The sequence below is a fragment of the Urocitellus parryii genome, chromosome 9 (genome assembly GCF_045843805.1).
Source record: "Urocitellus parryii isolate mUroPar1 chromosome 9, mUroPar1.hap1, whole genome shotgun sequence".
Lineage (NCBI taxonomy): Eukaryota > Metazoa > Chordata > Mammalia > Rodentia > Sciuridae > Urocitellus > Urocitellus parryii.
Genome location: NC_135539.1, coordinates 136,955,184 through 136,979,668, shown reverse-complemented (window position 1 = coordinate 136,979,668; position 24,485 = coordinate 136,955,184). Strand labels below are relative to the sequence as shown.

General features: G+C 49.1%; 1 protein-coding gene across 2 annotated transcripts in view; it reads right to left on the bottom strand.

The window, feature by feature from the left end:
- Astn1 (astrotactin 1) overlaps positions 1–24,485 on the bottom strand; it is a 279,960-nt gene that overhangs the window by 22,809 nt on the left and 232,666 nt on the right. For both annotated transcript variants that reach the window (XM_026388461.2, XM_026388462.2), the window contains exon 17: positions 3,985–4,253. In XM_026388461.2, coding sequence (XP_026244246.2) covers positions 3,985–4,253 — 269 coding nt within the window. The remainder of the gene's footprint in view (positions 1–3,984; positions 4,254–24,485) is intronic.

Genomic DNA, 24,485 nt, shown 5'->3' with positions numbered 1-24,485 from the left:
CACGTTCTATTCTTTCGGAGCGCAGTGTAGACGACCTTAGGTTGGAAGAGGTGGGAGCTTTTAGGGAACATCAATTCCTGATGATCACTTTTGTAGAGTTTGTAATTTATAAGGCCGTCTTTGGTGCTAACACTTTGGTAATCATGAAGAACAGTGGATGATTCTGAGAGTTAAAGAAGCTGGGTGACCTGCTGAGGGTCACCAGCTAGTGAGGGGGGCAGCACCCAGACCTGAGTTCAACATGACCTGCTGGATGGACATCAGAGGCTCTTGATTAATGCATCCACCAGGTGCTCACTTTGTGACGTGTCTAACTGAACCAAAACCAAATCAAAGGGTGCATGGTTGAAAACTAGGGAAAGAGACTTTCTTTGAGGTCAGCTGAATAACACATTGTGACTGCTGCCAGATAGAACCTTCAATCAACAATTCCTTGGTAAGCTCCTATGAAGGGCCGTTTCCTGTGTCAAGAGTTAAGGACAGGACGCACGAGACACACAGGGCCCCGTCTGCGTGAATCTTACAGCCAGATGATGAACAAGCAAACTGAAGTTACGGAGATACCAGATGCTCACAGTTGAGGGGGAACTCCAGAGGAAAGGCAAGGCCCTGAGATGCGCATGGTACAGGAGGGAAAAGGAAGGGTGAGTCACCCTGTGGAGGGGTGTGGAAAGGTCTCTGTGAGAGGTGACATTTTTATCTGGGCTTGGAGGAATAGGTCAAAAGTCATCCTGCCACAATGCTGGAGTAGTGCCACAGGTAGAATAAACAATATTAAGACGACTTGGGCCTGGATGAAACTTGAATTCTAAAATCAGCCTAATCTCTCTACAGAGACAGAGTAGGGGGATGCCAAGCAGCGAGAAGGAGATAGGGCTGGGTTACTAGGGCCACATGAGCTGAGGTAAGGAGGGGACTGTGTTTCAAGAGCGATGATAAGACATTAAAGTGTCTTAACAGGAGAGCATCGTGACCAGACTTTCCATCCAAAGGAGTGTGGAAAAACAAAAGTCCTTTCTTCAAATGCTTTAACTTTCTACCTTTGATTCCCACCACTCCATGAGAGTTTATGCTTTCTGAATCCTGGGTTAAAGTTAACTGTAAAAAGTTGAATGAGAGGACAAGAGAGAGGTCAAGGAGAATCCCTTTAGAAAAGGAAGAAAAAAGGAAATCACATTTTTCTTAGTTCTTACAAGCTGAGATGAGTTGCATGTTATCAAATTTAAATCTAAGTCCAGAAAATAAATTGGATTTTTCAGTGTTTTTTGTGTTTCTCTAAGGGGAATAGCTGAACTTCCAAGCCATGTTCATCTATACGTTCACTTACACACTTATCCATCATTTATTCTTCCACTTAGCAGAGGGTCAACTCTGCACCAGCCACTGCTAGACATGCTTGTAGACGAAGCTTTTCTGTCCATCTAAACAGGAGTCAACAACTGTGTGAACAATTCTGCTGGCAGGTGATCCCTGCTCCTAGAGATGGACACACAGGCATTGGGCATTACATGAAGGGAAGGATACCTGAGTTGGAAGAGTAAGGGAGGATTCTGGGTGTTTGGGCTGAAACTTGATGTAATAGTAGGAGTCTGAGAAATGTGGGAGATGACATTCTTGGGACAGAGTTGGAAGTCTACAGGGCCAGACACACGATGGAAAACGTGTTGTGTTTGAGGGGGCATAAGGAGCTCAATTTTGAGCACGGCCTGTAAGGTACAGAGTAGGAACACCCTACCCATGCACGTGAAGACAAGCAGGATCATGGACTGACCTGTGGCATTGTGCTAAGGACTCCAGAATGCATTCTATCTGCAGAGCCATTCAATTATTTTGGTGCAATGTGGTCAGAAATCCATATTAAATAACAACTTTGGGTTACTATAATAAATGGCAGCCCAATACTTTAATAGATAGGCTGTGAGAAAGATCTCATTAAAAAGTATGATTTAAGAGACTATTGCTGCTCTTGGCAATGAAACAGACATTGGGAATGACAAGGAAAATCCAGGAAGCATCTCTAGACTCCAGTCTGGCAAGTTAAGGAAGAAAGTGACGTTCACTGAGATGGTAGCCAGCAGCTATGTGTTTGGAGCACAAGATGGTGAGCTCAAGTTTGTTGGGTTGGCCAAATGGTTTCACCATTGTGTTTCTTTATCACAATTATGGATTACACTGAAATATGGCATGAGATTATCTAGTCCAATAGAAGGAAGACATAAAAACACACACTGAGTCACTAATGTCACGACTTAGCCCCCTCCAGTTCTCCTTAGCTTCTGATGCCGAGACTCCATTCTTTGGGAGGAAGAACAAACATGGAAAGAACACAAAGTAGAGAGGATGGCAGAGAGTCAGGTGACAACGAGAGCAGAAGAAACACACGGTGGGGACCAAACTCCAGCTGGGACCACCTTGTCAGTGTGTTTAGAAATCAAGGTGTTCAAATTATGGCCAGATGGAGGGCATCCCCACACTCTCTCTGAACATGGGGGTACCAAGGGCGGAAGGGATGATATTTGGCCTTTGAACGGGGGTTGCTGAGGACACGTTCTGTTCAGCACCTTCACTTTACTTGCAATCCTCCCAGAAAGTAGAGACGCATCCTCCTCTCACCAAGCTCTTCTCTATTGTGCAGCATTGTGCACCCTGATTCATAGGATGGTTCCGGTGAATTCTCTGACCCTACTGTTCCCAGGCAGGTGGCATAGGAACCCTTGAGCTGTCAGAGGTGGCAGCATTGGGGAAGACAAAGTGGGGCAGGCAAGAGAGGCCTGGCACTGGGTGGAGTCCCTGCAGCTTTGAGTCTCCATGGTGACCTAAGCCCCTCCTCTCTTCCTTCAAGCCCCTCCTCTCCCCCACTCCTCTCCCCATAGCCACCTTGATCAGATTCAAAAGGAATGTGTAGGTCTTGGGAACAATTCTTCTTTTCCTTCCTGTGATGAAAAAAAAAATGTATTTTCAAACATTCAGTGAAATATCTGTGGCAGAGGCGCTAGGCGAGAAAACACTCACACTCACACACACACACACACACACACACAATCCTCCTGTTGGTCTGAGCAACACCTATGAAACAAACTGTGTCACAGCAGGTGTCTCTTTAAAGGGAGAAAAGAAAGCAATTATCACCCCACCTGGATGGGCACGTCTCCCAGCCAGGTAAGCAGCTGTGGCGCTGCCTGTGGTCCCACCCAGGGACTCCCTGCTTTGACTTGTGCTGGTGGGGCTGGTGGTGGTTGTGTGTCTGTTTGGATCACTCTGATCCGTATGTCCTTGAGGAGGTCAGAGGCCTACCTCCGCCCCCTTTCTCCTCCCCGTCTATTCATTTTCTCCTGACATCTTTGGAAAGGGAGACGCAGAGGCAAAGGAGGATGTCTGGGAAATGTCATGACCCAGCAGCATAATCACAGGCAGAAAGATCTGCAAAGATGTGGCGTTTTGTTCTTAGAGCCAGCGTGTCGGGCAGGAAACCAACCCCCTCCAGACCCAGGCTGCCAGAACCTTCCTCTGGGACCTGTGCCTGATAAGCTCCTTCCAGTCCAGACACAGCTGGTCCCAGGCTTGGGAATCAGCGAGGAGAGCTGCCCACCTCCTAGGTCCACCAGGGGGACAGAGCTGAGCCTCTTCCTCACCAACAGATAGGGGCCCTCCAGCCAACCTGACCTCTGTGAGTTCAGTCCTTGGGCTTCCCCATCTACTTACTTCCATTCAGCCCTTTTGGCTCAAAGACTCTACAAGTGCTCAGCTGTGACTCCTGAATCATATTTGCATGGGTGTTGTGGATGCATCGCTTTGACTTAATATGCCAACAGGCAAATCTAAGCAAATTAGGTCACTGGATTAGCTAAACAAAAAGCCCCCCACACACACACACATCCCAGCGCTAGCATGGAGCTCTGCTGCACCCTGTCACTTCCCCGGGCTGCGCGGAAAGCCCTCTTTTGTTGGTGGTGCCTCCCAGAGCCCAAGGTCCCGGCCTCTTACCCTTTGGGTCTGGTTGTTGGTCACCAGTTCATAGATGGGGGCTGCTCTGGTCACCTCCAGCAGGACAGGTTCAGCAGGCGTGTCAGGGCTGGATGTCACATGACACAAGGGGCAAGATGAGGGACATCGCCCTTTGCTCTGACACTCCATGCGGACTCCGGCTGCCATTCGCTTGGTGCCAGAGTCGGACAGGCTGGCGATGTATTCTGGGAACGTCAGCACCTTGGGGTCTCTTTCCCGCTCCTCCGACTCATCGGATGGGGAGTTGCCTGCCACGCACAAAGTGAAAAGAAGCGGTGAGGGACGCAGGATAGCAAGGACAGCCGTGACCTCATGGCCCCTGAGTGCCCGGTCCAGTCCTCGAGAGACCAGAGAGTGCAGCTGAGAGGGGAAGTGTGAGATCCCGACATTCCACTTAATTTGGGGCACACACCCTCCCTGTGACACAGAGCTTCCAAGTGTGCGACCAGGTTGTTCTTTTCTGAGAATCATCAGTCCCAGAGGGACGCATCTCTAGGATACGCTTCTGACCATCACCAGGAACACAGACAATGACAGCAATTGTTCCTTGACCCAGTTTCTTCACGTGTGCAGTGGAGATCCTGACCATACCTACTCTGGCTTTGTGGAGTGAATGAACCACACGGTGTTTGTAAAGCACACACCGCGGTGGCTGGCTCGTAGCAAATCCTCAGCCTAGTAGTTTTGATCCTAACTCTAGCTAAGGCTTATGGGTCCTGTGCTGGGAGGAGATGGGCTCCAGATCTCGTTCAGCCATGGCCTGCATGGGGTTCCCCATCAGACCCATTTTATAGAGGAGGGAAGTGAGACGAGTAACCCGGTTATCCTTGGATCTGGAATATTCCCCCAAAGACATGCCGGAAGACTCGGTCCCCAGTGCAGCCACATTCAGAGTGGGACTTTGGGGAAGTGATTGGATCATGAGGCTCTGACCCCATCAGTGAATTCATCCATTGATGGATTCATAGCTATTGAGACTATGGAGAGCTGACTATCGAGAGATGATAGAAACTGTAACAGGTGGAAACTAGTTGGAGTCCTTGGAGGTGAGCCTTCGGGGACCACACCTAGTCCCTAGCCCCCTCTATTCCTCCTCCCTCTCTCTGCTTCCTGGCTTCCCTGAGCTGAGCAGTTTACTTCTGCCACATCTTCTTCCTCCATGATGTTCGGTCTGACCACAGGGCCCAGTGATGGGCGGAGTGGCCACAGACCAAAACCTCTGAAGACATGAGCCCCAATAAATCCTTCCTCCTTTAAGTTGTTTTTCTCAGGTGTGTAGCCTCCAGGACAGAAGGCTGGCTCGCAGACTTCAGGCCACACAGCTGAGGTACTGAGTGAGCTGGAACTGGTCTCTGCTCGTCTGATTCCAAGGATGAGCAGGACGGCTCTGCTTTATAATTAATCATGCATTTGAGACGGGGAGGACATTTTGGCTTTTTCAAAAAGATCTGCACCCTTGTTTGATAAGTAGAAGGGAGTTAGAGAAGCTCTTTGTTGATTTTTGGTGACGAACCTGGGAATTGCCTATCAGAGAATGATGGTTTGTTCACCACACAAGAGAGCCCTGCTCCCAGTGATCCCTCCAGGTTCTCCATTCAACTCTGAGGGAGTCTGCTGGCAGAAAGCACAGGGCTCCTGAAGATTTCTGTCTCCTTTCAGCAGTTCCTGTCCCAATCAGGAAACAATTTCAGGGACCAGTGTGCTCCTAGAACAAGGGGCATGCCTAGAGCGTGGATTCTGGTCTTTGGCCTCATTGAGAACGCAAGACTGGATGGGCCAGATCCGTGGTGAAGTGGTTGGAAGGATTTGCAACGTGGTTCCAGAAGGTCATTGTGCGGTCTGACTCACCACCTTTATAGAGTCCTCTCCCAAGGGGACCAGGGAGCTCCTGTGCTACCCCCTCTCGTTTGCTGTTTAATGTGAGCCCATTTGGAAGCACAAGGCCTTGCATGAGGCATCCCATGCTGCTGCTTTTCAGATGAGCACCAGGAGAATGCTGGGCGGACCAGGCATCCTCACCCAGCAGCCCCACTGACATGGGACTTCCGCGTGAGGGCCAAGGACCACTCCGTGGCTATAAATACAGGACATAATTTATTTAGCATTTGCATTTGATAATAGGCCCAGAGTGGAGCTCGGGTCCTTCCAGGAGCATAAGCTGTACACACCCAACCAGAGAATGATGGTGTCCAATAGGAGGCCCAGAGGTCACTGCACCTCACCCAAAGCTCTTCCTCCACAGGCACATCTCTACCGACACTTAGGTCTGTGCCACTCGGTTGGCGCACGGCTGGGGGTGCCTGCAAGACTTTCCTGCTTGCTAGGTGTTCCTCAGTCTGCTATATGGACTACCAGGAATCAGCAGGGTGGAGCGAAGCCCTTGGACCCTTGGTCTGATATGGGCCAACAAGCCTTCATTCACTGGGAAAATGAATAAAATTTTTTAAATCAGTAAAGATGCAGTATCTCTGCAAAAAATAATATTTTTGAAAAATTTCCCTGGAAGTTTTGCCAGAGAGCTGAAGGTCTCCCGGTTGGCTTTTAGGCCCCTTACAATCGGGCATTCCTTTCCAACCCATGGCCCTCCTTTGTTGAGAACCCCTTCCACTGAGGCTGGGAAAAAAATTTTCAAAAGTGCCACTAGATGGTGGTATCCAATCTCAAATGGCACTGGGAACCAAACTGTGTGAGCTGAGGTTTTGGCCTTACAGAAAATAAACTTAGAGAAAAGTAACACTCGGCTCTTTGGACAATTTTGTGCAATTACAATTTTTTTTTCAATTGGATAATAAAAAATTAAGGAGTAAAACAATCACATACCACTTTCTTAGGGAGAAATATATAATGTGAAAAGGGAGATGATGACACAGTAACTATGGGAAAACAGAGCCTGCAAGAGAAAATGCAAATCTCCCTCAAAATTCTTACAGAGGGTAGAAGTTACTTCCACCAAGTTCCTTTTTTTCTCACCTTTGATAAAACGCCCAGGAACTCTCCTGACTGCTCCTTAGGACGCATCGTGCCAACAGTCAGACTGCCACTAGGGGGCACTGCGACCACAAGCACGGTGGGCCGCCAGGGATTGACACCTCCCTGCCCTCCAGCTCTCCATCATTAAGGCTTGTAATTGCTGCAAACATGAGGGGCTGCTCCCCTCACTGCTGTCTTCTGGCTATTCCAATTAACATCAAGATGCGGCTAATCCCTGTCAATACCCTTCAGCCCCAGATACTTGACAAGATTGGGGAGTGAAGAGGAGAGGGACGGGTGCAGACAAAGATGATTGGGAGGCCACCGAACTCCTTTTAATTCAGAATCCTATTTTCCATCTCCTGGAAGTATTCAGGCCGAGACACAGGGCCCTGCTGGAGGGCGAGACCAACGATCCCCGTGGCCTCCTCATCACACGGGTTGGGGCAGGCAAGACAGGAGCTGGATTTGCACGGAAGCCATGAGCAGTGAGCTCCCCAAAGCCATCTATTCAGGTTCTGGAGAAGAATGAAGATGTGCGTGAGAGAGAGAGATTTTTCAAGTCGGAAACGCATTTTCTATGTGCAGTTAAAGATACAATTGGGAAATACTCCTTAAAATGATGGAGTCCAGTGGTGAAGGCCCAGATAAATCTCCCTCAGCCAGATAGAGCTCCTACACCCATCGTGTCTGGGAAAGAGAGTTTCTGGTCCTAAAAGCTTCAGGAGAGTCTGATCTTAGACACTTGCTGCCTTTTAGCTCCCCCCTGTGTGGGTTGGAGTGAGTAGAGAGGTTTGTGGGTACAGAGAGGCAGGGAGGAGAGGCCACCTCTTTCCATGGGGTCCACAGGGGCTCTCCCTCCAGTGCCGACTCCTCTTATAGTCCTCGCTATAACAGCTATGGGTAGAAATGCTCCAGGAATTTAAGACATCATGCTGTCTCTTAGTAAGATGAATATTCTATTTCAATAAGTACACAGTCTCTGGACATAAGAAATAAGTTAAAAGAGTAACATTTGCAGAGGTGCTTTCTGATAATGAATGCCCAGTACGTCCTCCTCCCACCGTTTGCCAGAATTCACCCCTATTGCTCTCAGAGGAGGCTCTCCAGTCCAGCTGTGACACTCGGCTTTCTTACAAGTAGAGGAACATCCAACCTGAAATGTAGTTAACAACCCTAAAACTGCAAAGCATTTTGCAAATACAGTTTGCTATAAATAAATGCCATTTGCTTTAGGCTAAATCTGTATCCTCCAGCACACAGTGGATGAATTTCCCCAATAGAATATCATGGTAGGAGAATATTGACGTCCTTAATGCCCAGAATCTCCTGTGTATGTGCCCATGGCCGTGAGCAGGTACATATTGACCTGCCCAGATCCAGGAGTGCGTGAGGATGGCTAAAGCGACCAAGCCACTCTCTTGCTCTGCTGGTGGGAATTGACAGGTCAGGAAGGCAAATTCCTTATTATGAAGTCAACTGGTACAATTCCTGTGGGATTCTGGGCCTGCTTAAGAATCTCTCTCCTGAGCTGATGCCCACGGCAAAGCCATGCTAATGACATCACAGCTAGATCTACAGACGAGGCTCACTAGGCAGCAACGACAGCAAATGCAACTGATCAGATCACAGCCTCCAGAGGTGGCTTAGGACCCCGGGAGGAAGGCTTGGCATGGGCACATGAGGTGCAGCCACAGAAAGTTGTCCCCTGAAGCCCCCATGCCCTGAGTCCCCAGCCCTACCCCAACCTTCACCCCAGCCTACCTACTCTTGAATCTGAATGCTCGTGTTACCTGAGTTCACGTCTCCTTCTGTCCGCCCACACACAACCAGCCTCTCGGAAGGTCAAGGTCACTCTGGACATTAAGTGAGCTCTTAAGCCTGCCTCGGTGACACACTCTGTGAGGCCCAGTGAAATGCAACATGATGGTTTAATAACTAGGGGAAAGAAGTCAGAGCAGGAACCACTCCTCTCTGTGAAAGAACGAGTAACCTGGGACCAGGAATGGTGGCTCCTTCATGTCCAATCTCTTTTGCCTCGTCTAGGTGTGTCTATCGTCTGTCTGCCTACCCTGTCTATCTGTCCACCTGGGTCTCTTCATCCACAGACAAACCAAAGTGGATAAGTCACAACCATGGGTTTAAATCATTACAAAATGTCACACATAAGAAACAAAGCAAAAGCACTGAGAAACAGCTCCCTGGCCTCTTCCTGATCCTGGTGACGCCCCAGCCTCTGTCGGTAGCCAGGAACACAGCCTTAATGTGCACGCAGGGCCATCCGCTTGTGTGTGCGACAGGCACCTCACCCCCCGCGTTCACACTGCAGAAATCATCTCCAGCACACTCTCCTGAGCAGCCTGTCCCTCCTCCCAGAAGTCCTAGCTCAGGAGGGTGCGATGGACTTCCTGGGCGCTGGTCAGAAGTGCCGGCGTCATTGCTGTTCTCTCTGCTCGTGCCCCGCTCCCTTGCTAACCAATCACCTTATCTAAAATTTATATTATCTATCTTCCCAAACCATCCACTCCTCCCTCTCCACCCTCACCGCCATGGAGGAACCAAGCAGTTTAAAAACTACTAATCCAATGGCCTGGGTTTGAGTTTGACCTTGACCTTGTCAGCTGTGTCCTCCGTGGCATTTCTTAGCCTTCCCCTGCCCAGGCTTCCTCACATACAAGGTGCAGATAACAGATGCGATTTGGTAAGGCCGAGGTGAAGGCTAACAACTGTGGAATCCTCAAAGAGAGTTCTGACATGCCTGGGACTCAGCGGGGCTCCCTCAAGCCACCTATCCACCCAACACGGGGTACTCACCCTCCCTGCCCACCCTCAACACCATTGTGTGTGTCTTGAAGGACAAAATGATGTCTTGCTATAACGTCTCACAGTGCCCAATAGGTAAAGCACACTAATGTATTCTACCATTCATTTAGCAACTATTTATTGAGTGAATGTTGAATTAATAAATCATTTCTAATGACTCAAGTGTAAAGTACCTACAGTCTGTAATCTGCAGGTACTAACTAGACAGGCTGGATTCAAGTTCATTTTGGACACTGCTGTCCTGGGTTCTTTTGAAATTTTCTGGTCCTAAGAAGAGGGGCATCAAACTGGAGTGGATGCCATCACTGTCAGGAACAATGAGAATGATCCAGAGATGATAGGGACACAAGAGTTGAGGAAATACTTCAAAAAGCACATTTTGTAAAACACACACACACACACACACACACACACACACACACACACACATACATCTCTAAGGTCATCCGTGTGCTCTGGGTAATTACTTACCTCAGGATGTAAGGATTTAGGCTTAAGAAAGGGCACGGCTGGATCCCGTGCTGAAGGGCAGACAGCGGTTCCCTGTGGCTAGGAGATCTGGGGAAGTGGAAGTCCACAAAGTGGTAAAGGGCAGAGTGGCCTCCTGGGCTGGTGAAGGGATGGGGACCAGCAAGTAGGTATCCATTCTGCATCACCTGTTGCTCCTCACCCAGAAACAGCACTGGAGTGACAGCAAGAGAGAGCCACCTGGACCCTGAGGGACATCGTGAGGAAGAGACATGGACACCAACCTGTGCCTCCTGTGGACTCCTCACGTCCACCACCACCTAGTAGCCCTGAGCAAGCACATTTATCTTGTGGGATTAAACAATGGAAAGCCCTTGGTCCACATCTGTCCAACACATCCAGAAATTGCAGGAATTCCAAAGACTTTATACTCTTGTCCTCTCCTACAAATGTAGTCATTCTTTTTTTAAAAATCTTTCTCCAGGACATACCCCTTACTTTGTGTTCCAAGATTAAGGCTACTCTGCACGTCAGGCCTAGTTCTTTGGTATTTCTTCAGGAAGTTTCTAGAAACAGCAGAAGGTCTGTGTTACAGTCACGCCCTGTGTCCAGTCCCTTGGGGGCAGTATCCAAGGGTGCCATGTGGTGCAGTGTGGTTGTTAGCAGTCATGAGATGCCCATGGAGCACCACTGACTGGGACGTTCAAGAAGTGTCCCCTGGGAAATTGAATTTTTGTTTAGTTGATCCTAACTAGAACATGCTTACTCTTCCTCCATCCTTGTTGACATTTTTCTTTTCTAAAAATGTAGCATTCCAATTTCCTGCCTGCCTCTTGAAGCATTGCCTACCAAACAGAATTAAACCTTTCCCCGAGGTGCCTCCAGGTGATGATTTTGTTCATCAATTATGACTATGCAGATTTTGGAAGCTGTAGGAGACAGAAATAAAATGGCATCTATATCCCCAATGGCTTTTAGAAATTGATCCATATAAATGTATCCACATAAATATAACATAAGGTTATATTTTGTTAAGTTGCCCCCTCTTTGTAGGCATGTTTTCAAACAAATAATTGTCTCCTTGAAGTTCCTGGATAATTAGGTTCTCAGTAAATTGGGGTTTTGGTATAGAGGCAGCGCTTGGATTTGCCAAAAGTCGTTAGTCAGCTCTGGCACGGGAACAGTGAATTTAATAACAAGTTGACTAAACTCGCTAAAGCTTCTATACGCCTCTCCTGGTCAGTAAAAGCCATCTTCCATTTGGGGTGAGGAGTTGAGACAGGAACGGCAGGACAGCCAAGTCCACCAAAGGATGAATTAAAACACACACAAAAAAAGCCTTTGAAACTTGGCCGTGGCCCCTACCACAGCCCCTTTAAATGGCACATTTGGTGTGAAGAAGCAGCTCCTTGGTAAGGATTCCTGGAGACCCGTTTCTGCACAGCCCATATGTCTCAGGAGGAGTGAGGATCAGATCCAAGAATTGCTAGGAAGCCCTTAAGCTTCTGCTTCAAAAACGAGCTCCTGGGATCAGCTGGATGGTGAGTTCCCGGCACCAAGAAGCCGCCTTCTGCTGGGTGGGGTGGTCGCGCACCTGCCCAAGCCCTCACAAGACAAATACACGGGTGCGGAGGTGGGAAGGGAATTCAGCCATTCTAGTCGCTACGGCCCCAAAGTCCTCAAGTGACAGCACAAGGCCCAGGAAGACTCTCCACAAAGGCCAGGCTACGGGACCTGAGGTCCTTCCGGGTTATCAGCTGGGCTCTGCATACCTTCCCCTCTCTCCCTTCCTTCCACCTTCCCTGGGCATTTCTCAAGGGCCACTCCATCATCCCTGATGGAAGCAATCCCAGGGTGCTCTGACCACACCATATTAGACTGCACTGGGCATTGTGGCCTGGCTGTCCCACCTGCTTCCAGGGTGTGGACGTGCTCCTGGGTGCGTCCCCAGGGTCCAGCTCAGGTATGTGGGAAGAGCGCTCTCAGTTTGGGCTGATGGTCACGCTGCTGTGTGTGGGTTGTCTTCCCACACTTTGAGGCTTCGTCAGGCAGTTCAAAGTTTATCTGATTCCATTTTGTAAATTTGCCTCTTACAGTCCTATTTCTCGATTCACTAAATGTCTTTCATGCAACTGAAAGCTGATGGCCAAGGTCTTTAAGTTTCTCCCTCTTTAGTTGCCAACAGCTGCCTTAACAAATCATCATCAGTTAGCAAGACCCATTTTCCCTTCGGTTCGGGGCTAAAAGTTTGCAACCAAGGTGCAGTTGGAGTCATGCTCTGGAGAAATAACTGTCCTTTCTTCTTCATGACTCCTGGGGGCTCCTGCAGTCCTTGGCTTACAGCTCTCTCCGTCTAATCTGGGCTCAGGGGTCACACGGTTGGCTTCTCCATGTGTCTCCTTTTTCCTCTTCTCAAGACACAGGTGCTGGATTCACGGCTTCCCCTCAGCTCCCATTCTGAGGCCCCAGGTAGGCGTGAATTCTGGTGGGACACTAACCAAGCCAGTGCCATCCACAGCCTTTAGCCTTGTCACTAACCACTGAGTCCTCTTATCCGCAGCCTGGGACCACTCATCTACCAGCCACCTGGGGACTGGCCTTCCCCAGCTTGGCTGCCCCCAGGGAACTAAAGCAGCAGGAAATGGAGATCAGCTTCTGGCGCATCCTGGTCCTGCTGCCTGCAGCCCTGTGCTCCCGCTCTTCAGTGTCACAGTAAACCCGAGGAGAGATTCAGAGTCACAGCCTTGGGGACGTGGGGCTGCATTGGATTATTCCTGCTGTTTTGCCACACACAGAACACGTGGGGAGGTGGCAGGGCTCAAGGTGGCAGAGGGGGAATGAGGGACACCTGCGGGATTTGACGTTTCCAATTCTCCTTTAGCAGAAAGACAGCGGGAACAGTGAGCCGGCTCAGCGGGCTACCGGCCTCCCCACTCTTACCTGAGATCCTGGCTCCTGACCTTGTTTCTCTAGTGTGGCAGGATGAGCCAGTCTGCATCCCAGGCTCATGGGAGTGAGGGCTCCCCCTCTTTCCTGGTCCTTCCCAAGGAGCCAGGAAAACTCTCAGAGGGATAACCCAGGACAAGGAGAGGGAGAAAACTGACCAGGAGAAACAGAGAAGCAGCAAGTGCCTCAGAAAGAGAGCTTCCAACACCAGCTTCTGCCTCTGCTCAGGTTCAGGGCTGCGCCCCTCCATGGAGAGAATGAACCTGGTTCCCCCTCACTGGGGTGTCCCATCTCAACTAGGGCCACAGTGCTCCCCCCACTGCAGTGTCCCATCTCAACTAGGGCCACAGTGGTCCCCCCACTGCAGTGTCCTATCTCATCTAGGGCCACAGTGGTCCCCCCCACACACACTGCAGTGTCCTATCTCATCTAGGGCCACACCTGGGTTCCTTTAGCTTTCTCGTGAACCTGCCTCTTGGAGCACCCTGCAGGCTCATCTGTTCCCCTCCCCTCCCCTGCATGCTCCTGCCTGAGCTGCTCTCTGTTCTTCAACCTTCTAACCTGTACAAGAGCACAGGGCAGGGAACTCTGGAGAGTTCTGAAATGCATAAATCCAACGTTTCACCCCAACTTGTTTGGGCGGGCTCCACATGATAAAACTGGGCTGCCTGCTGTACATCTGGCATGTGCCTGGGCGAGGCCACTGGCATGAGTTACCTGCAGGCGGGAGTCTCTGGGGCAAATGGGGCTCCAGAGCGGAGATTCAATGCCTTGCTGAAATGCTGCGAAGGCTGCCGTATAAATAACTTTAACTACCAAATGGTCTAGAAATTTTTAATAAAAATATTATTCAATAATAATACTGCTCCAACTGGCAAGGGAATGGTGTAACGGTCTCCATTTTCCTCTGGATACTCATCTGGCTTCTGTTTTTCAAATGAATTTGGATGTTAAATCCTTTTGCTGCCCTGACCAATTTATTCTGCAAATTAACTATATATGACAGAACTTAAAGTCCGTTACCACTTAGCTTTGCCTCACTGAAATTTATGCTGCCTCTCTGCCCACTGGAGCCACGAGCTCAAATAGATTGTGGCTCTGGGTGGTGATTTGGGATTCTGCACATTCTCTCACCTCGTTGTGCCTCCTCTCTGGAGTTCTAAAATGTGCTGAGTGGGCCAGGCTCCTTTCACCTCTCGGTGACCTTGCCCTCCGTCCTCAGATCCGCTGGTCTCTGCAGCAGCCTCTCCCAGCCCTGAAGAAGCTCTCTTTATGACTTCTAGTTTGACTCAGAGCTGCAACCCTGTGGAGTTTGGAAGGAAGACTCAAGTGGCTTGGACGAGGTTTCAGCACCATCTGTAAATGATGGAACAGCTGGACCCAGGAAACGGAGGCTTTGAGAGAAAAGGCTAAGGATGAGAAGAACATGGCTGCAAAGCCAATGGATGGACCTCAGGTCCTTAAGAGAGTGACCAAGACGATGGAGAAACAAGGTGTCCTGCAGGTGACACAGCACAAGTTGGTACAGCTCTGGGTGGACCACACAGAGAGTGACTGTCACCATGGGGGGAAGGTAGCCAGACTGCAGGGCACCTGGGCAAATGCACAATGTCTGAAGGCAACAGAGGCGTTTAGGATGAATACAAGGAGCTTAGAGGCAGGCTTAGCTGTGCTCTCCTTCAGTATCTAAGCGACTGCAGCCTAGAAATGGGGTCACATGAATTCTGTGTATTTCCAGAGAACAGAATTCAGATCCAAGACAGGAAATAGTGGCAAGATGAGTTTACTGAGGTACAAAGTTTTATTGAGTGCCAGAAAGTTTTATATGTGCCAGAAATGGCACTCTGTGTCCAATAAGAAAATCACTCAGATAAATAAAGAAAAATAAAGCTCATTTTCCAGTATGCACAGGGTAGAGGGTGGATAGAAGCAGGCAAGGATATTGATACAGGGAGTTATCAGAGGGGTGGGAGAGATGCTTTGGTGCACATAGGAAGTGGTGTTTAAGTCTATTCCAGTGGAGGGGATAGACTTCAGGAGGACACCTGGTTTCCTTGAGAGTGATATTTGTGAGGGAGATGGACAGCCTTGGAGACGGACGGCCCTCAACTGGCAGAAGTATTTATGTAGAAGTTGGTCAGCTTCAGGAATGTCTTATGAGTTCTGCGTCCCTCTTAACAGCCAAAGGTTAAGCTTCTATCATTCTGGGACCTGATTTCGCATTATGTCCCAAGTTAGTGGACCTAGGAGTCTGCATTTCATCAGGCACCCCAAGTGACTCTGACTGAGGCAGGCTCTAGATGGCATGCTGAGTTTCACCACCCTAGAGAGGAATAACATTTTGTTAAATACTGCCAGAACACACACTTTCAAAAAAAAGCATACAAGTGGCGCCAACATGTAAAGGAGGGGAGGAAGTGGGAAATAGACTCTTTAGGCAAACAATCCAATTGTTTATGGAGCCATTTTTAAAACATTTACTCAGAGCCCCCAGTATCAAGAGACTTAATTTGAAAACCACTGGTTTGGATAGACTCTGGTGTTGTTGGTCTGAACTATTCCAGAATTAAGCCCACCTGCTCCTTAACCAGGAGGGTCACTGGGGTGGACCTGAATTGGTTACTGATACAAGCAACAGACTCCATCACTGGCCATGGTCACTTTGCCTCCTGAATGATGCCAGACTATAAGCACTGTGAAAAGTTCTAATTAGGAGTAAAGAACGAAAACCAGAAAACTTCCATACACCTGACCAAAGAACACATCTACTCATTCATGTTAAATCCATCTTCCTGTGAAGAAAGGACTTCACAGAGAAGAGAAGAAGACAAGACCCCAAGAGACAGCCCCAATCAGCAGGATGAACTCTGACGACAAGGGGGACAGATATAAATGCCAGTTCTATCCTCCAGACAATGGTTATAGAGGGGTGTGTGTGTGTGTGTGTGTGTGTGTGTGTGTGTTTGTGTGTGTGACCAGATTAAAGGGTTAATTCATCTTCTGCAGTTGCCATTAAGAAAACTTTATCATTATGTCCAACCAAGATGGCGCTACAATTTTGTTACACCCCTGAATACTTATAATAGTAGTAGATACTAAGACAATTACAAATGCTTAAACAATATAATTGAGTAGCCACCAAACGGGTCCCTGCCAAGAAAGGTAGAGGCTATAATTAGTGCAGAAGGCCCCAGCTGGCTGCTATGATAACTGATAAAGATGCACAACTTGTTATTTTGCCCACCAAAGCGCCTACCACCAAGCTCTCTTCTATGGTGTAGATGTAGTCTGAGTGTGCTCTCCAAAGGCTCCTATACTGGAGGTGTGGTCCTTAGTGTGGCAATGTTCAGAGGTGGTGGGAACTTTTAAGAGGTGGATGCCAGTGGGGTATCCTTAGGTCACTAGGGACCTTGCACTTGGAGGGGATTAAGACAGTTTTCCTGACACCCTTGAGCTAGTTTTTGTAAGGGTCTTGGCATGATGCCTGGGTTCCAAGGGCAGCTGGCAACGCCAGCAACCAGTCTCTCTGGAAGTTGTTTATTAATTAGTATTAAAAGAAAAGCAAACGGAAAAGATGCTATCCACCAGGCTGAACTGTACTTCAAATAAGAATACTCCACTAGTAGAAGAAGATTAAGCTTTGATCCTCCATGTCAGTCTTTTTAGTTCTGAAAGATTTCTCCTGAAATATAATGCTAGGTGGACGGTGTTGTCTTGGGGTAGATGGTATATAAATGGCAGCCTTGAAGGACCACCATCCCGTGTCTGGAATAATATTCACAATGCTTAGCTGTTGATTCTAAGGGAGTGCTAGGCTTTCTGGATTATCTTTTATCTTAACAGAAAATATGCCTGTCCCTCTTAGGTATCAGCAAGACCCAGGGGGATCTTTTCCTGTCTAAATCTGGAATCAGAAACCCACAGAGAGATTCAGGCAATAAGCCACTTGGATATGTTAAGTCATGAATTCTATCTATTTCCAAAGTGTTCAGATAGAGGATATTATATTTAATTTTCATTCCTACAGTAACAAGCCTACTGGAGGACAATTCAGATTTGTCTTTATTCTACTCTAGTGTCAGATAAAGCCATGTAGTGGAATGCCTGTCCCCATGTGCACACACGTCCCTAATGAAACACCCCATGCCAGGGAATTAAATGGTGTTAAGCAAGCTGAGGGAGCAGGACCCTTTTACCAAGTCAAGAAAGTTCATTGTATTTCCAAAGCCCTGAGGCACATCTAACTTGATTTCCAGAAACAGCAAGAAGCACATTTTGTCAACGTGCTGAAAGTCCTCATCTCAAGATGGTTACTTTTCTTTTCTTTCTCATTTTTCTTTTTTTTGTGAAAATCTTTTTAGACACTTCTTATGCTTCTACTTTTGGTCTCCCAGGACCTTCTTTCCATCAAAAAGTTTGTTAACACCAGGCAAAAGTCAGAAGACCCAAACTGGAACTCAACTCAATTCTACAGAGCAAATACAAAGTTATTGACTGTCTATTTACAAGGTACTAGGCAGGTCCTCTGAATATACCCAATGAATTATACGTAATCCCCACATCCAAAGCATGTATCATCTCACAGAGAACATACGGCAGACAAACAAAATGTAAGTGTCGTTAAAAAGAGGATCAATAAGGACCTGATTCTATCAGGATGGTTAGACCAGGGAGGCCTCACGGAGGAGGGGCCTTCTGAGACGGGCCTCGAGGGAGCAGAGCGACCTCGGTATCAAGAGCTGCAGCGGCAGGGAGACTTGGCTGACTTTTTCTGTGAAAGGCCAGATGGGCAACATCTCAGACACTGGAGGCCATGCAGTCTTGGTGGCCTACTCAGCTGCGCCCTTGTAGTGCAAACACAGCTGCTGACCTAGGTAAGGGAAGGGGCCCGGCTCTGCTCCAATTCAACGCTATCTACGGAGCCTAAAGGTAAGTTTTATATACTTTCCACGTGTCACAAGCTGTTGTTTCCTTTTATTGTTGTGTTTTTTTTTTTTTTCATATTTTAGTCGTTTAAAAGGTAAAAAACTGTCCTCACCTTGAGAGTCTGATAAAAACAGGCAGCAGACCAGCTTTGCCTGTGGCTCACTGTTGACTGATGACACCTGCTGTACTGACTCTCTGCTACACGTGGATGCTTTGTTCTCCCGGTGCTCACTGGATTCTTACGCCTGCTCTGGGAAGTGGGTGTCATCATGTCCATTTTCTAGCTGTCCAGGATGAAGCTTATAGAACTAAGGTGGCACAGATTTCAAAGCCCTTGCTTCTAACTGCTGGATCACATTACCTCCCAATAATGGTAAGGGACACATGGAATGGTGCGATGGATATAGGTCTTCCCTAGCCAGAGGCACTTAAAACTCTGAGTCCTTTTAACCACGAGCATGCGTTTGCCATCATGGCTTTCCCAGGGTTGAGCCACTTTAGATCTCTGTAGTCATCAAGTTCTTTCTTTTAACAAGTCATATAGGGGATGGGTAGAACCCTTGACAACCTTTATTTCCAGAATAGATCATCCCCCTAGCATGTGTTCCGACCTCTCCCTCCTCCCTCGTGGCCGGGAAACGGCACCTGGAAGGTCTTGCTAGCCCCTGCAGGTAATGGGTATTCTTGAAGACTGAACTGTCTCCCACCACTCACTTTTCTCTTTCATTTCTCACCATTTTGAGCAACAATTCTATCCTACCTGGCTTCTTTACTGCCTCTTGTTTAAAAGCCATTTTAGGTATTAGAGAAGATGGAAGGAAAACAGGGGTTGCCGTGTCCCCTCTCCTGCCTGCTAAGGTTACGCAGGTGGTGGTCTCCGTCTTTCTGGGATCACCTTTCTTCTCTGAACAGAGCTAAATGACTTCTTAACCATCATTGGGCTTTTCGCGGATGTTGGGTCACACTAGGCTTCAGCTTCCCAGTGCTCCCACTGTCATCTACTGAAGATCTGCTGTGTGGCTGGCCCTGGGCAGATCCTCGGGGAGCCCCAAGACAGCACAGGATCCTTTCCCTCCATGAACTTTTATGATCTATCTGGGATGTAAGACTAACAAGCATTTAACAGTCCCACCAATAGTGACACCTGCTGCTCTTCATTAACATTTTCCCTGTCCCTGGAATTCTGCTGAACACTTTGCATGTGTTCTATCAACTAGAAATGAAATCTGGACTTAGGGGAGGTTTATTCAAAAGGCTTATTGCCAAGATGATGGTAGGGTCTAGCGCCCCCCCGAGAAAAGCAACACTGCAGTTTGCATCATCCACCTGATCCAGCTTGACTGCGAAATTCAGAAGAGTTGGGGAAAAAGCGTTTTTGACATTTACAGAGAGAAGGCGACCACTCTAGGGAGAGTCAGGTTTGGGCAAGTGTGGGGACTGTGTCAGGACTGAGCCCAGCCTGCCTCCCAGGTGGCCGTGTGCTGGCTCAGGCAGAGGGTGGGCTGAAGACCAAGGGCCTGGAGCAAGGGAGAGGCTTAACCAGAGTCTGATCAACTAGCCTTTGTTCTGGTTCATCATTGGGACAAGAAATTCAGCTGAGCATTTATGATGGGACTTTGGAGAGACTGTATCCGGGCTTCTCCCAGGTCAATCAGAGGGTCCCCGGGAGTCCTGTCTGAGTCTCATGGAGAAGAGTGGTCCTTCACTAGAAATGAGTCCTTTCCAGAGCACAGAGGGATGAGGGCATCTCTTAACCTGCAGGTGAAATTCAACATCCTCAGTTCTCTGTGTGAACCTTACTGGTCGGTGCTGAAATGATCCCTGATTTAGAGATGACAAAATTGGGCAACACAAAAATTTATGACACTGTCTAAACTGTCCAAAGTTACACAACTCTAAGTAGAAGACTTGGAATACAGTGAGTCCTAAATTGCATGGTAGAGGGTTACAGGACTTGGAAGAAAAGTGGAGAGGTCGCCAGGACTTCCTGAGGAGATTTTGAAGAAGGAGAAGGTGTTGACTAGGGAGTCAGGGATAGCAGGAGTTACGCAGGGAGGGGCAACACAGGAGGAGGCAGCCACGGAGTGATTAACTCTACGATGACAGGGGTGTTAACTGGAGAATGAACAAGCGCTGGAGGTACGAAGGCAGGGGAGGCCGTGTTGAATGGACCCCTGAGGAACCAGGCCAGGGATCTGGGGCTTGAAGCAAACGTTCGGAGCAAGCTTTGCCAGAAGCTGACCAGGGATGGCAAGAATGCCGAGGAGATGATCTGGAACGAATGAATGTTTGAAGAAGGGGAGGCTGGTGGCAGAACAGCCAGGAGGAAGTGACGACTGCACAGGCTTGGAAGTCTGAGGGTCAGCCTGGAGTAGGTCCACGTGCAGAGAACGAGGGACAAGCCAAGGGGGTATCTCAGAAGAAATGAGAGGATTTGGCACCAGATCAAGACAAGGTTAAAGAGAAAGCTTCCACTCAATAGAAGCTGCATGATCACAAAAACTGAGTTTTTCTAAGTAGGTTTATCAAACTTTTGTCTTGATAACTTTTTAATATACTCAAAATGAATATCGACGTTCATGCTGCACGACGAGGGTACCACCTGAGGTACAGTTAGTCAGGTCGTTGCAAATCTTTGAAAAGTCTTTAAAAATCTTAATATGTTTACAAATCTCCAAGGAAGACATATCACATGCAGTGTTAGTCAAAAATAATTCAAATGCAGGGGCTGGGGTTGTGGCTCAGTGGTAGAGTGCTCGTCTAGCATGCATGAGGCACTGGGTTCCATCCTCAGCACCACATAAACACAAAATAATGTGTCCACCTAAAACTGAAGATACATAAATAAATGAATATAAAAAAATAATTCAAATGCAGACCTCATCTCTTGTTAGACTCAAGGCCTTCTGAGCCCACTTTGAAAATACCCCAACAGTGACATTATTGAGGACCTACTATGGGCCAACTGCTTAACTAGCCTTATAACTCTGAGTCCTTCAATTTTCTTATTATACCATTTTGCAGATGTGAACACTGAGGATCAGAGGTTGCAAACCACCTTTTTATGATCATTCAACCTCTGAGGTTCTAGCTTCCAACCCCTACCCCCACCCCAGCATCACAGTTCTTTCCATATTGCAGATGCACAAGATCTACAAAATCAGACTTTTCAGCTGACTCTGGAGCACTGATTACTGGATTTTTCCTAGTTGTTTCGACAGGTCTGAAGTCCTTGTCTGGTATGCAGGATTTCACGCACCATGGGCCTGCTGATACTGGCTTCCAATCTATTGGCATTCGCCTGCCGTTAGACATGGCTTCTGGTGGTATCATTCGGATTTTAGATTACTCCTCTCTCTTTGTTCCCCAGAACCTGACATTTATAAACACGACAGCACAGGCAGGAAAGGGCACAATGAGCCATCTCCAGCTTCTTAATGGGCTGGCATGGCACGGGGAGGAGAGGCAGGGCACAGATCGGGTCCCGATGTCTCACACGTCCCTAGAATTGACATGCACCAGGCCAGTGCTCGCAGTTGCTACCATCAAGAACCGTTTAGTGTTAAATTTAGAATAAAAACCAGTTAAAAGATAACAAGGAAACATATGCTCGAAATGGCAAGAATCAAACACGACTGCTAGCTACTGCAGGGAAGCCTTGGTTTGGTTTTTTTTTTTTTTTTTTTTTTTGGTACCAGGGATTGAACTCAGGGGCACTCAAACACTGAGCCACATCCCCAGTCCTATTTTTGTATTTTATAAGAGACAGGGTCTCACTGTGCTGCTTAGCTCCTTGCTAAATTGCTGAGGCTGGCTTTGAACTGGGGATCCTCCTGCCTCTGCCTCCCGAGCTGCTGGGATTACAGGCGTGCGCCACCACGCCTGGCCCTGGGTATGTTTTGCAAGCCTGAATCCTCCTGCACCCCTTCTCAATCTTTCACCCACATCCCTGGTTTGTCCCCACCAAATGGCTTTCAGAGTAAAAACAAGTGGGAATCTTACTACAGTGGATGAAGTCACCTGTGTCTGAAAAAGTAGAGTTTAAAAAAAAAATCACGGTTAATTCTTCACCCCTGTACCAGGCCAGATGGCTGAGCCTGCCCAGGGCTCAAGAGGGCTTTAGAATAATGACATGGGCTGGTTCAAGGTGCTTCCACCTGGGATCGCTGCCAAAACACGGGCGATTGCAAGGTAAGCATGCAGCTGCATACCTCGGTGCCCGTTCCTTTCTTAGATGTCGGGAAGGTGTTCCTGCAGCCCAGGAGCTTGGGAAAGGCACCCCAGAAAGGTGAGCTTGCTGCCTTTGGCGTCCCCAGGCTTGTCAGCAACTAGAAGCAAATTCACTGTCATACGAGGCAACAATTTCTGCTACCTGGGGATCCACGTCAGTCAGTTTAACCTCCGGGCTGCAGATCTTTAGGGTCTTGCTGTGCCTTGCTGCACAGGGCCTGTGTGGGTCCCTGGGAGATGTCCTTGGGATGGCTGTGCCTGGCTCCCCACAGCCTTGCCCTCCGCGTCCAGCAAGGCCTCCTACATTACTCTTGCACCCGCCTTCACTCGACAGTCCTTTCCCCTTCCCTGACCCTCAGCGGTCCTGCCTGGCCACCCTCTCTCCGGGTTCTGTCTCCCAGTCATAGAGCCTGCCTCTCCTGCTGCCAGCCCTAGCACTCTCACACGCCCTGAGCATGGAAACCAGGCAAGAGGCACGGCTGGCTGGCCTTTTAGGCTTGTCCCCTGAGTACCCAACACGCGGGGTGGACTGGGCTTCCTCGGCCCTGGATTCACATGCCCTTTTCCACTCGGGACCCCTTTCCTGGACTCAGCCACACCGATGCTCCTCCAGGAAGGTGTCCGCAGTCCTGCTCCCGCCTGGGTCAGGAGCCTCTCTTTGGCACTTCCTGACCTCAGCAGTCTTAGAGCTCTGCCACTTTTAATTGTCATTGATGGGTTTCTGGACACTTCCCATATGCGTTATGAGCAAAGCGAAGGGCGGGATCTCACTCATCAAACCACTCCCAGCATTTCGCGTAGGGCTGCTACTCTGTCCACACTTAGCAGGAGCTACTTATGGGGTGGACTCTCTGCAGGGGTGGGGTGGCGAGGTGAGGACTGGATGGAGTAAGGATCTTCTTTTGTTGGCCCTCGTGTTGGTGTTGCTTGTTAATAATCCACCTGCTAAAGGATAATCACGTCTGATCTGGCATCTTCACGTGCAGGGGTGCGGCATCATGGGCGGGCCACAAGTCAGGGAGACAGGCCCAGGCAAGGGAACCAGCCCCCAGAGCCCTCCACGTTTGCATGAGGAAAAGCCAACATGGAGCTTGGGGAGGCCAGGATGCCATGTTCTGGAGGCCTGGGTCCTGGTTTCAGATCTGCTCCCCTCGGTGTGACCACAGACTCATGTCTTCACCTCCTGGGCCACGGTCCTGCCCCTTTGGAGTCTGGGGTGCTGGAGGAGACGTGGTGAACTACTGCCAGGACTTTGCCTCTGTGGGTGGATGTCCCTAGGAGTGGCTCTATGTCAGTGGCCCTGGCATCTGGGATAGCCACTCTCCCTGGACTCCAGGAACCGAGCTCTCCTGAGCAAGGTGCCAGTTAGGGTGTCGTAGCTCATAGCAAAGTCATTGTGGATGAGCACAGCTCACAAAGACTCTGCACCACGCAGGTGAAGGTCCTCAGGTGGGACCTCCCTCCTCATCTGTGGGGCAGATACTGCTAACTGTAGACTCCTGCTGGCCTGTTCCCGCTGTGCTGATTTCATGGGGTGTTTGCAGGTAGGAGACTTCATGGCCTTCTGTGTGACACAGGAAAGGTGCTTGACCTCCTCCTCTCACGACGTGACACAGAGGCTCACTGCCTTTGCCACCTCCTGGGACCCTCCTGCCTTCCAGCTGCTCCTCCATGTCCCCTTTGCTGTCCCCCACCCCGCCTTCCCCAGCAGACCTCTGACTGGGAGCAACTCGGGGCTGGCTCCTGGCCTGTCCACCTGCTCCTCAGGGCTCACCCAGCCTGGGATTGTAGATGCCCCTTGAATCCTGAAGACTCACAGACTGGTACCTCTGGCTCGGGCCTGTCCTCTGAGCCCCACACGTGGGTCTCCAGGGACCTGCTTGGCTTCTCCATGGCAACTGAAATCCACAGGCCCACGGGAGGCTCTTTGTTGCTCGCCCTCTCCCAGCCCGTTCCCACCCAGTGCTCCACGTCAGCCGATTGCCACACTCAGCTGCTCAGCTCCCCCCTTGCTCCTTCCTCTCCTCATCCCTGACATTTCCTGTCACCTGAACCAACCTAGGTCTGTCTTGGCTCTCTGTGTCCCCTGCCTGGATGACGGCCTCAGGCCCGCTGCC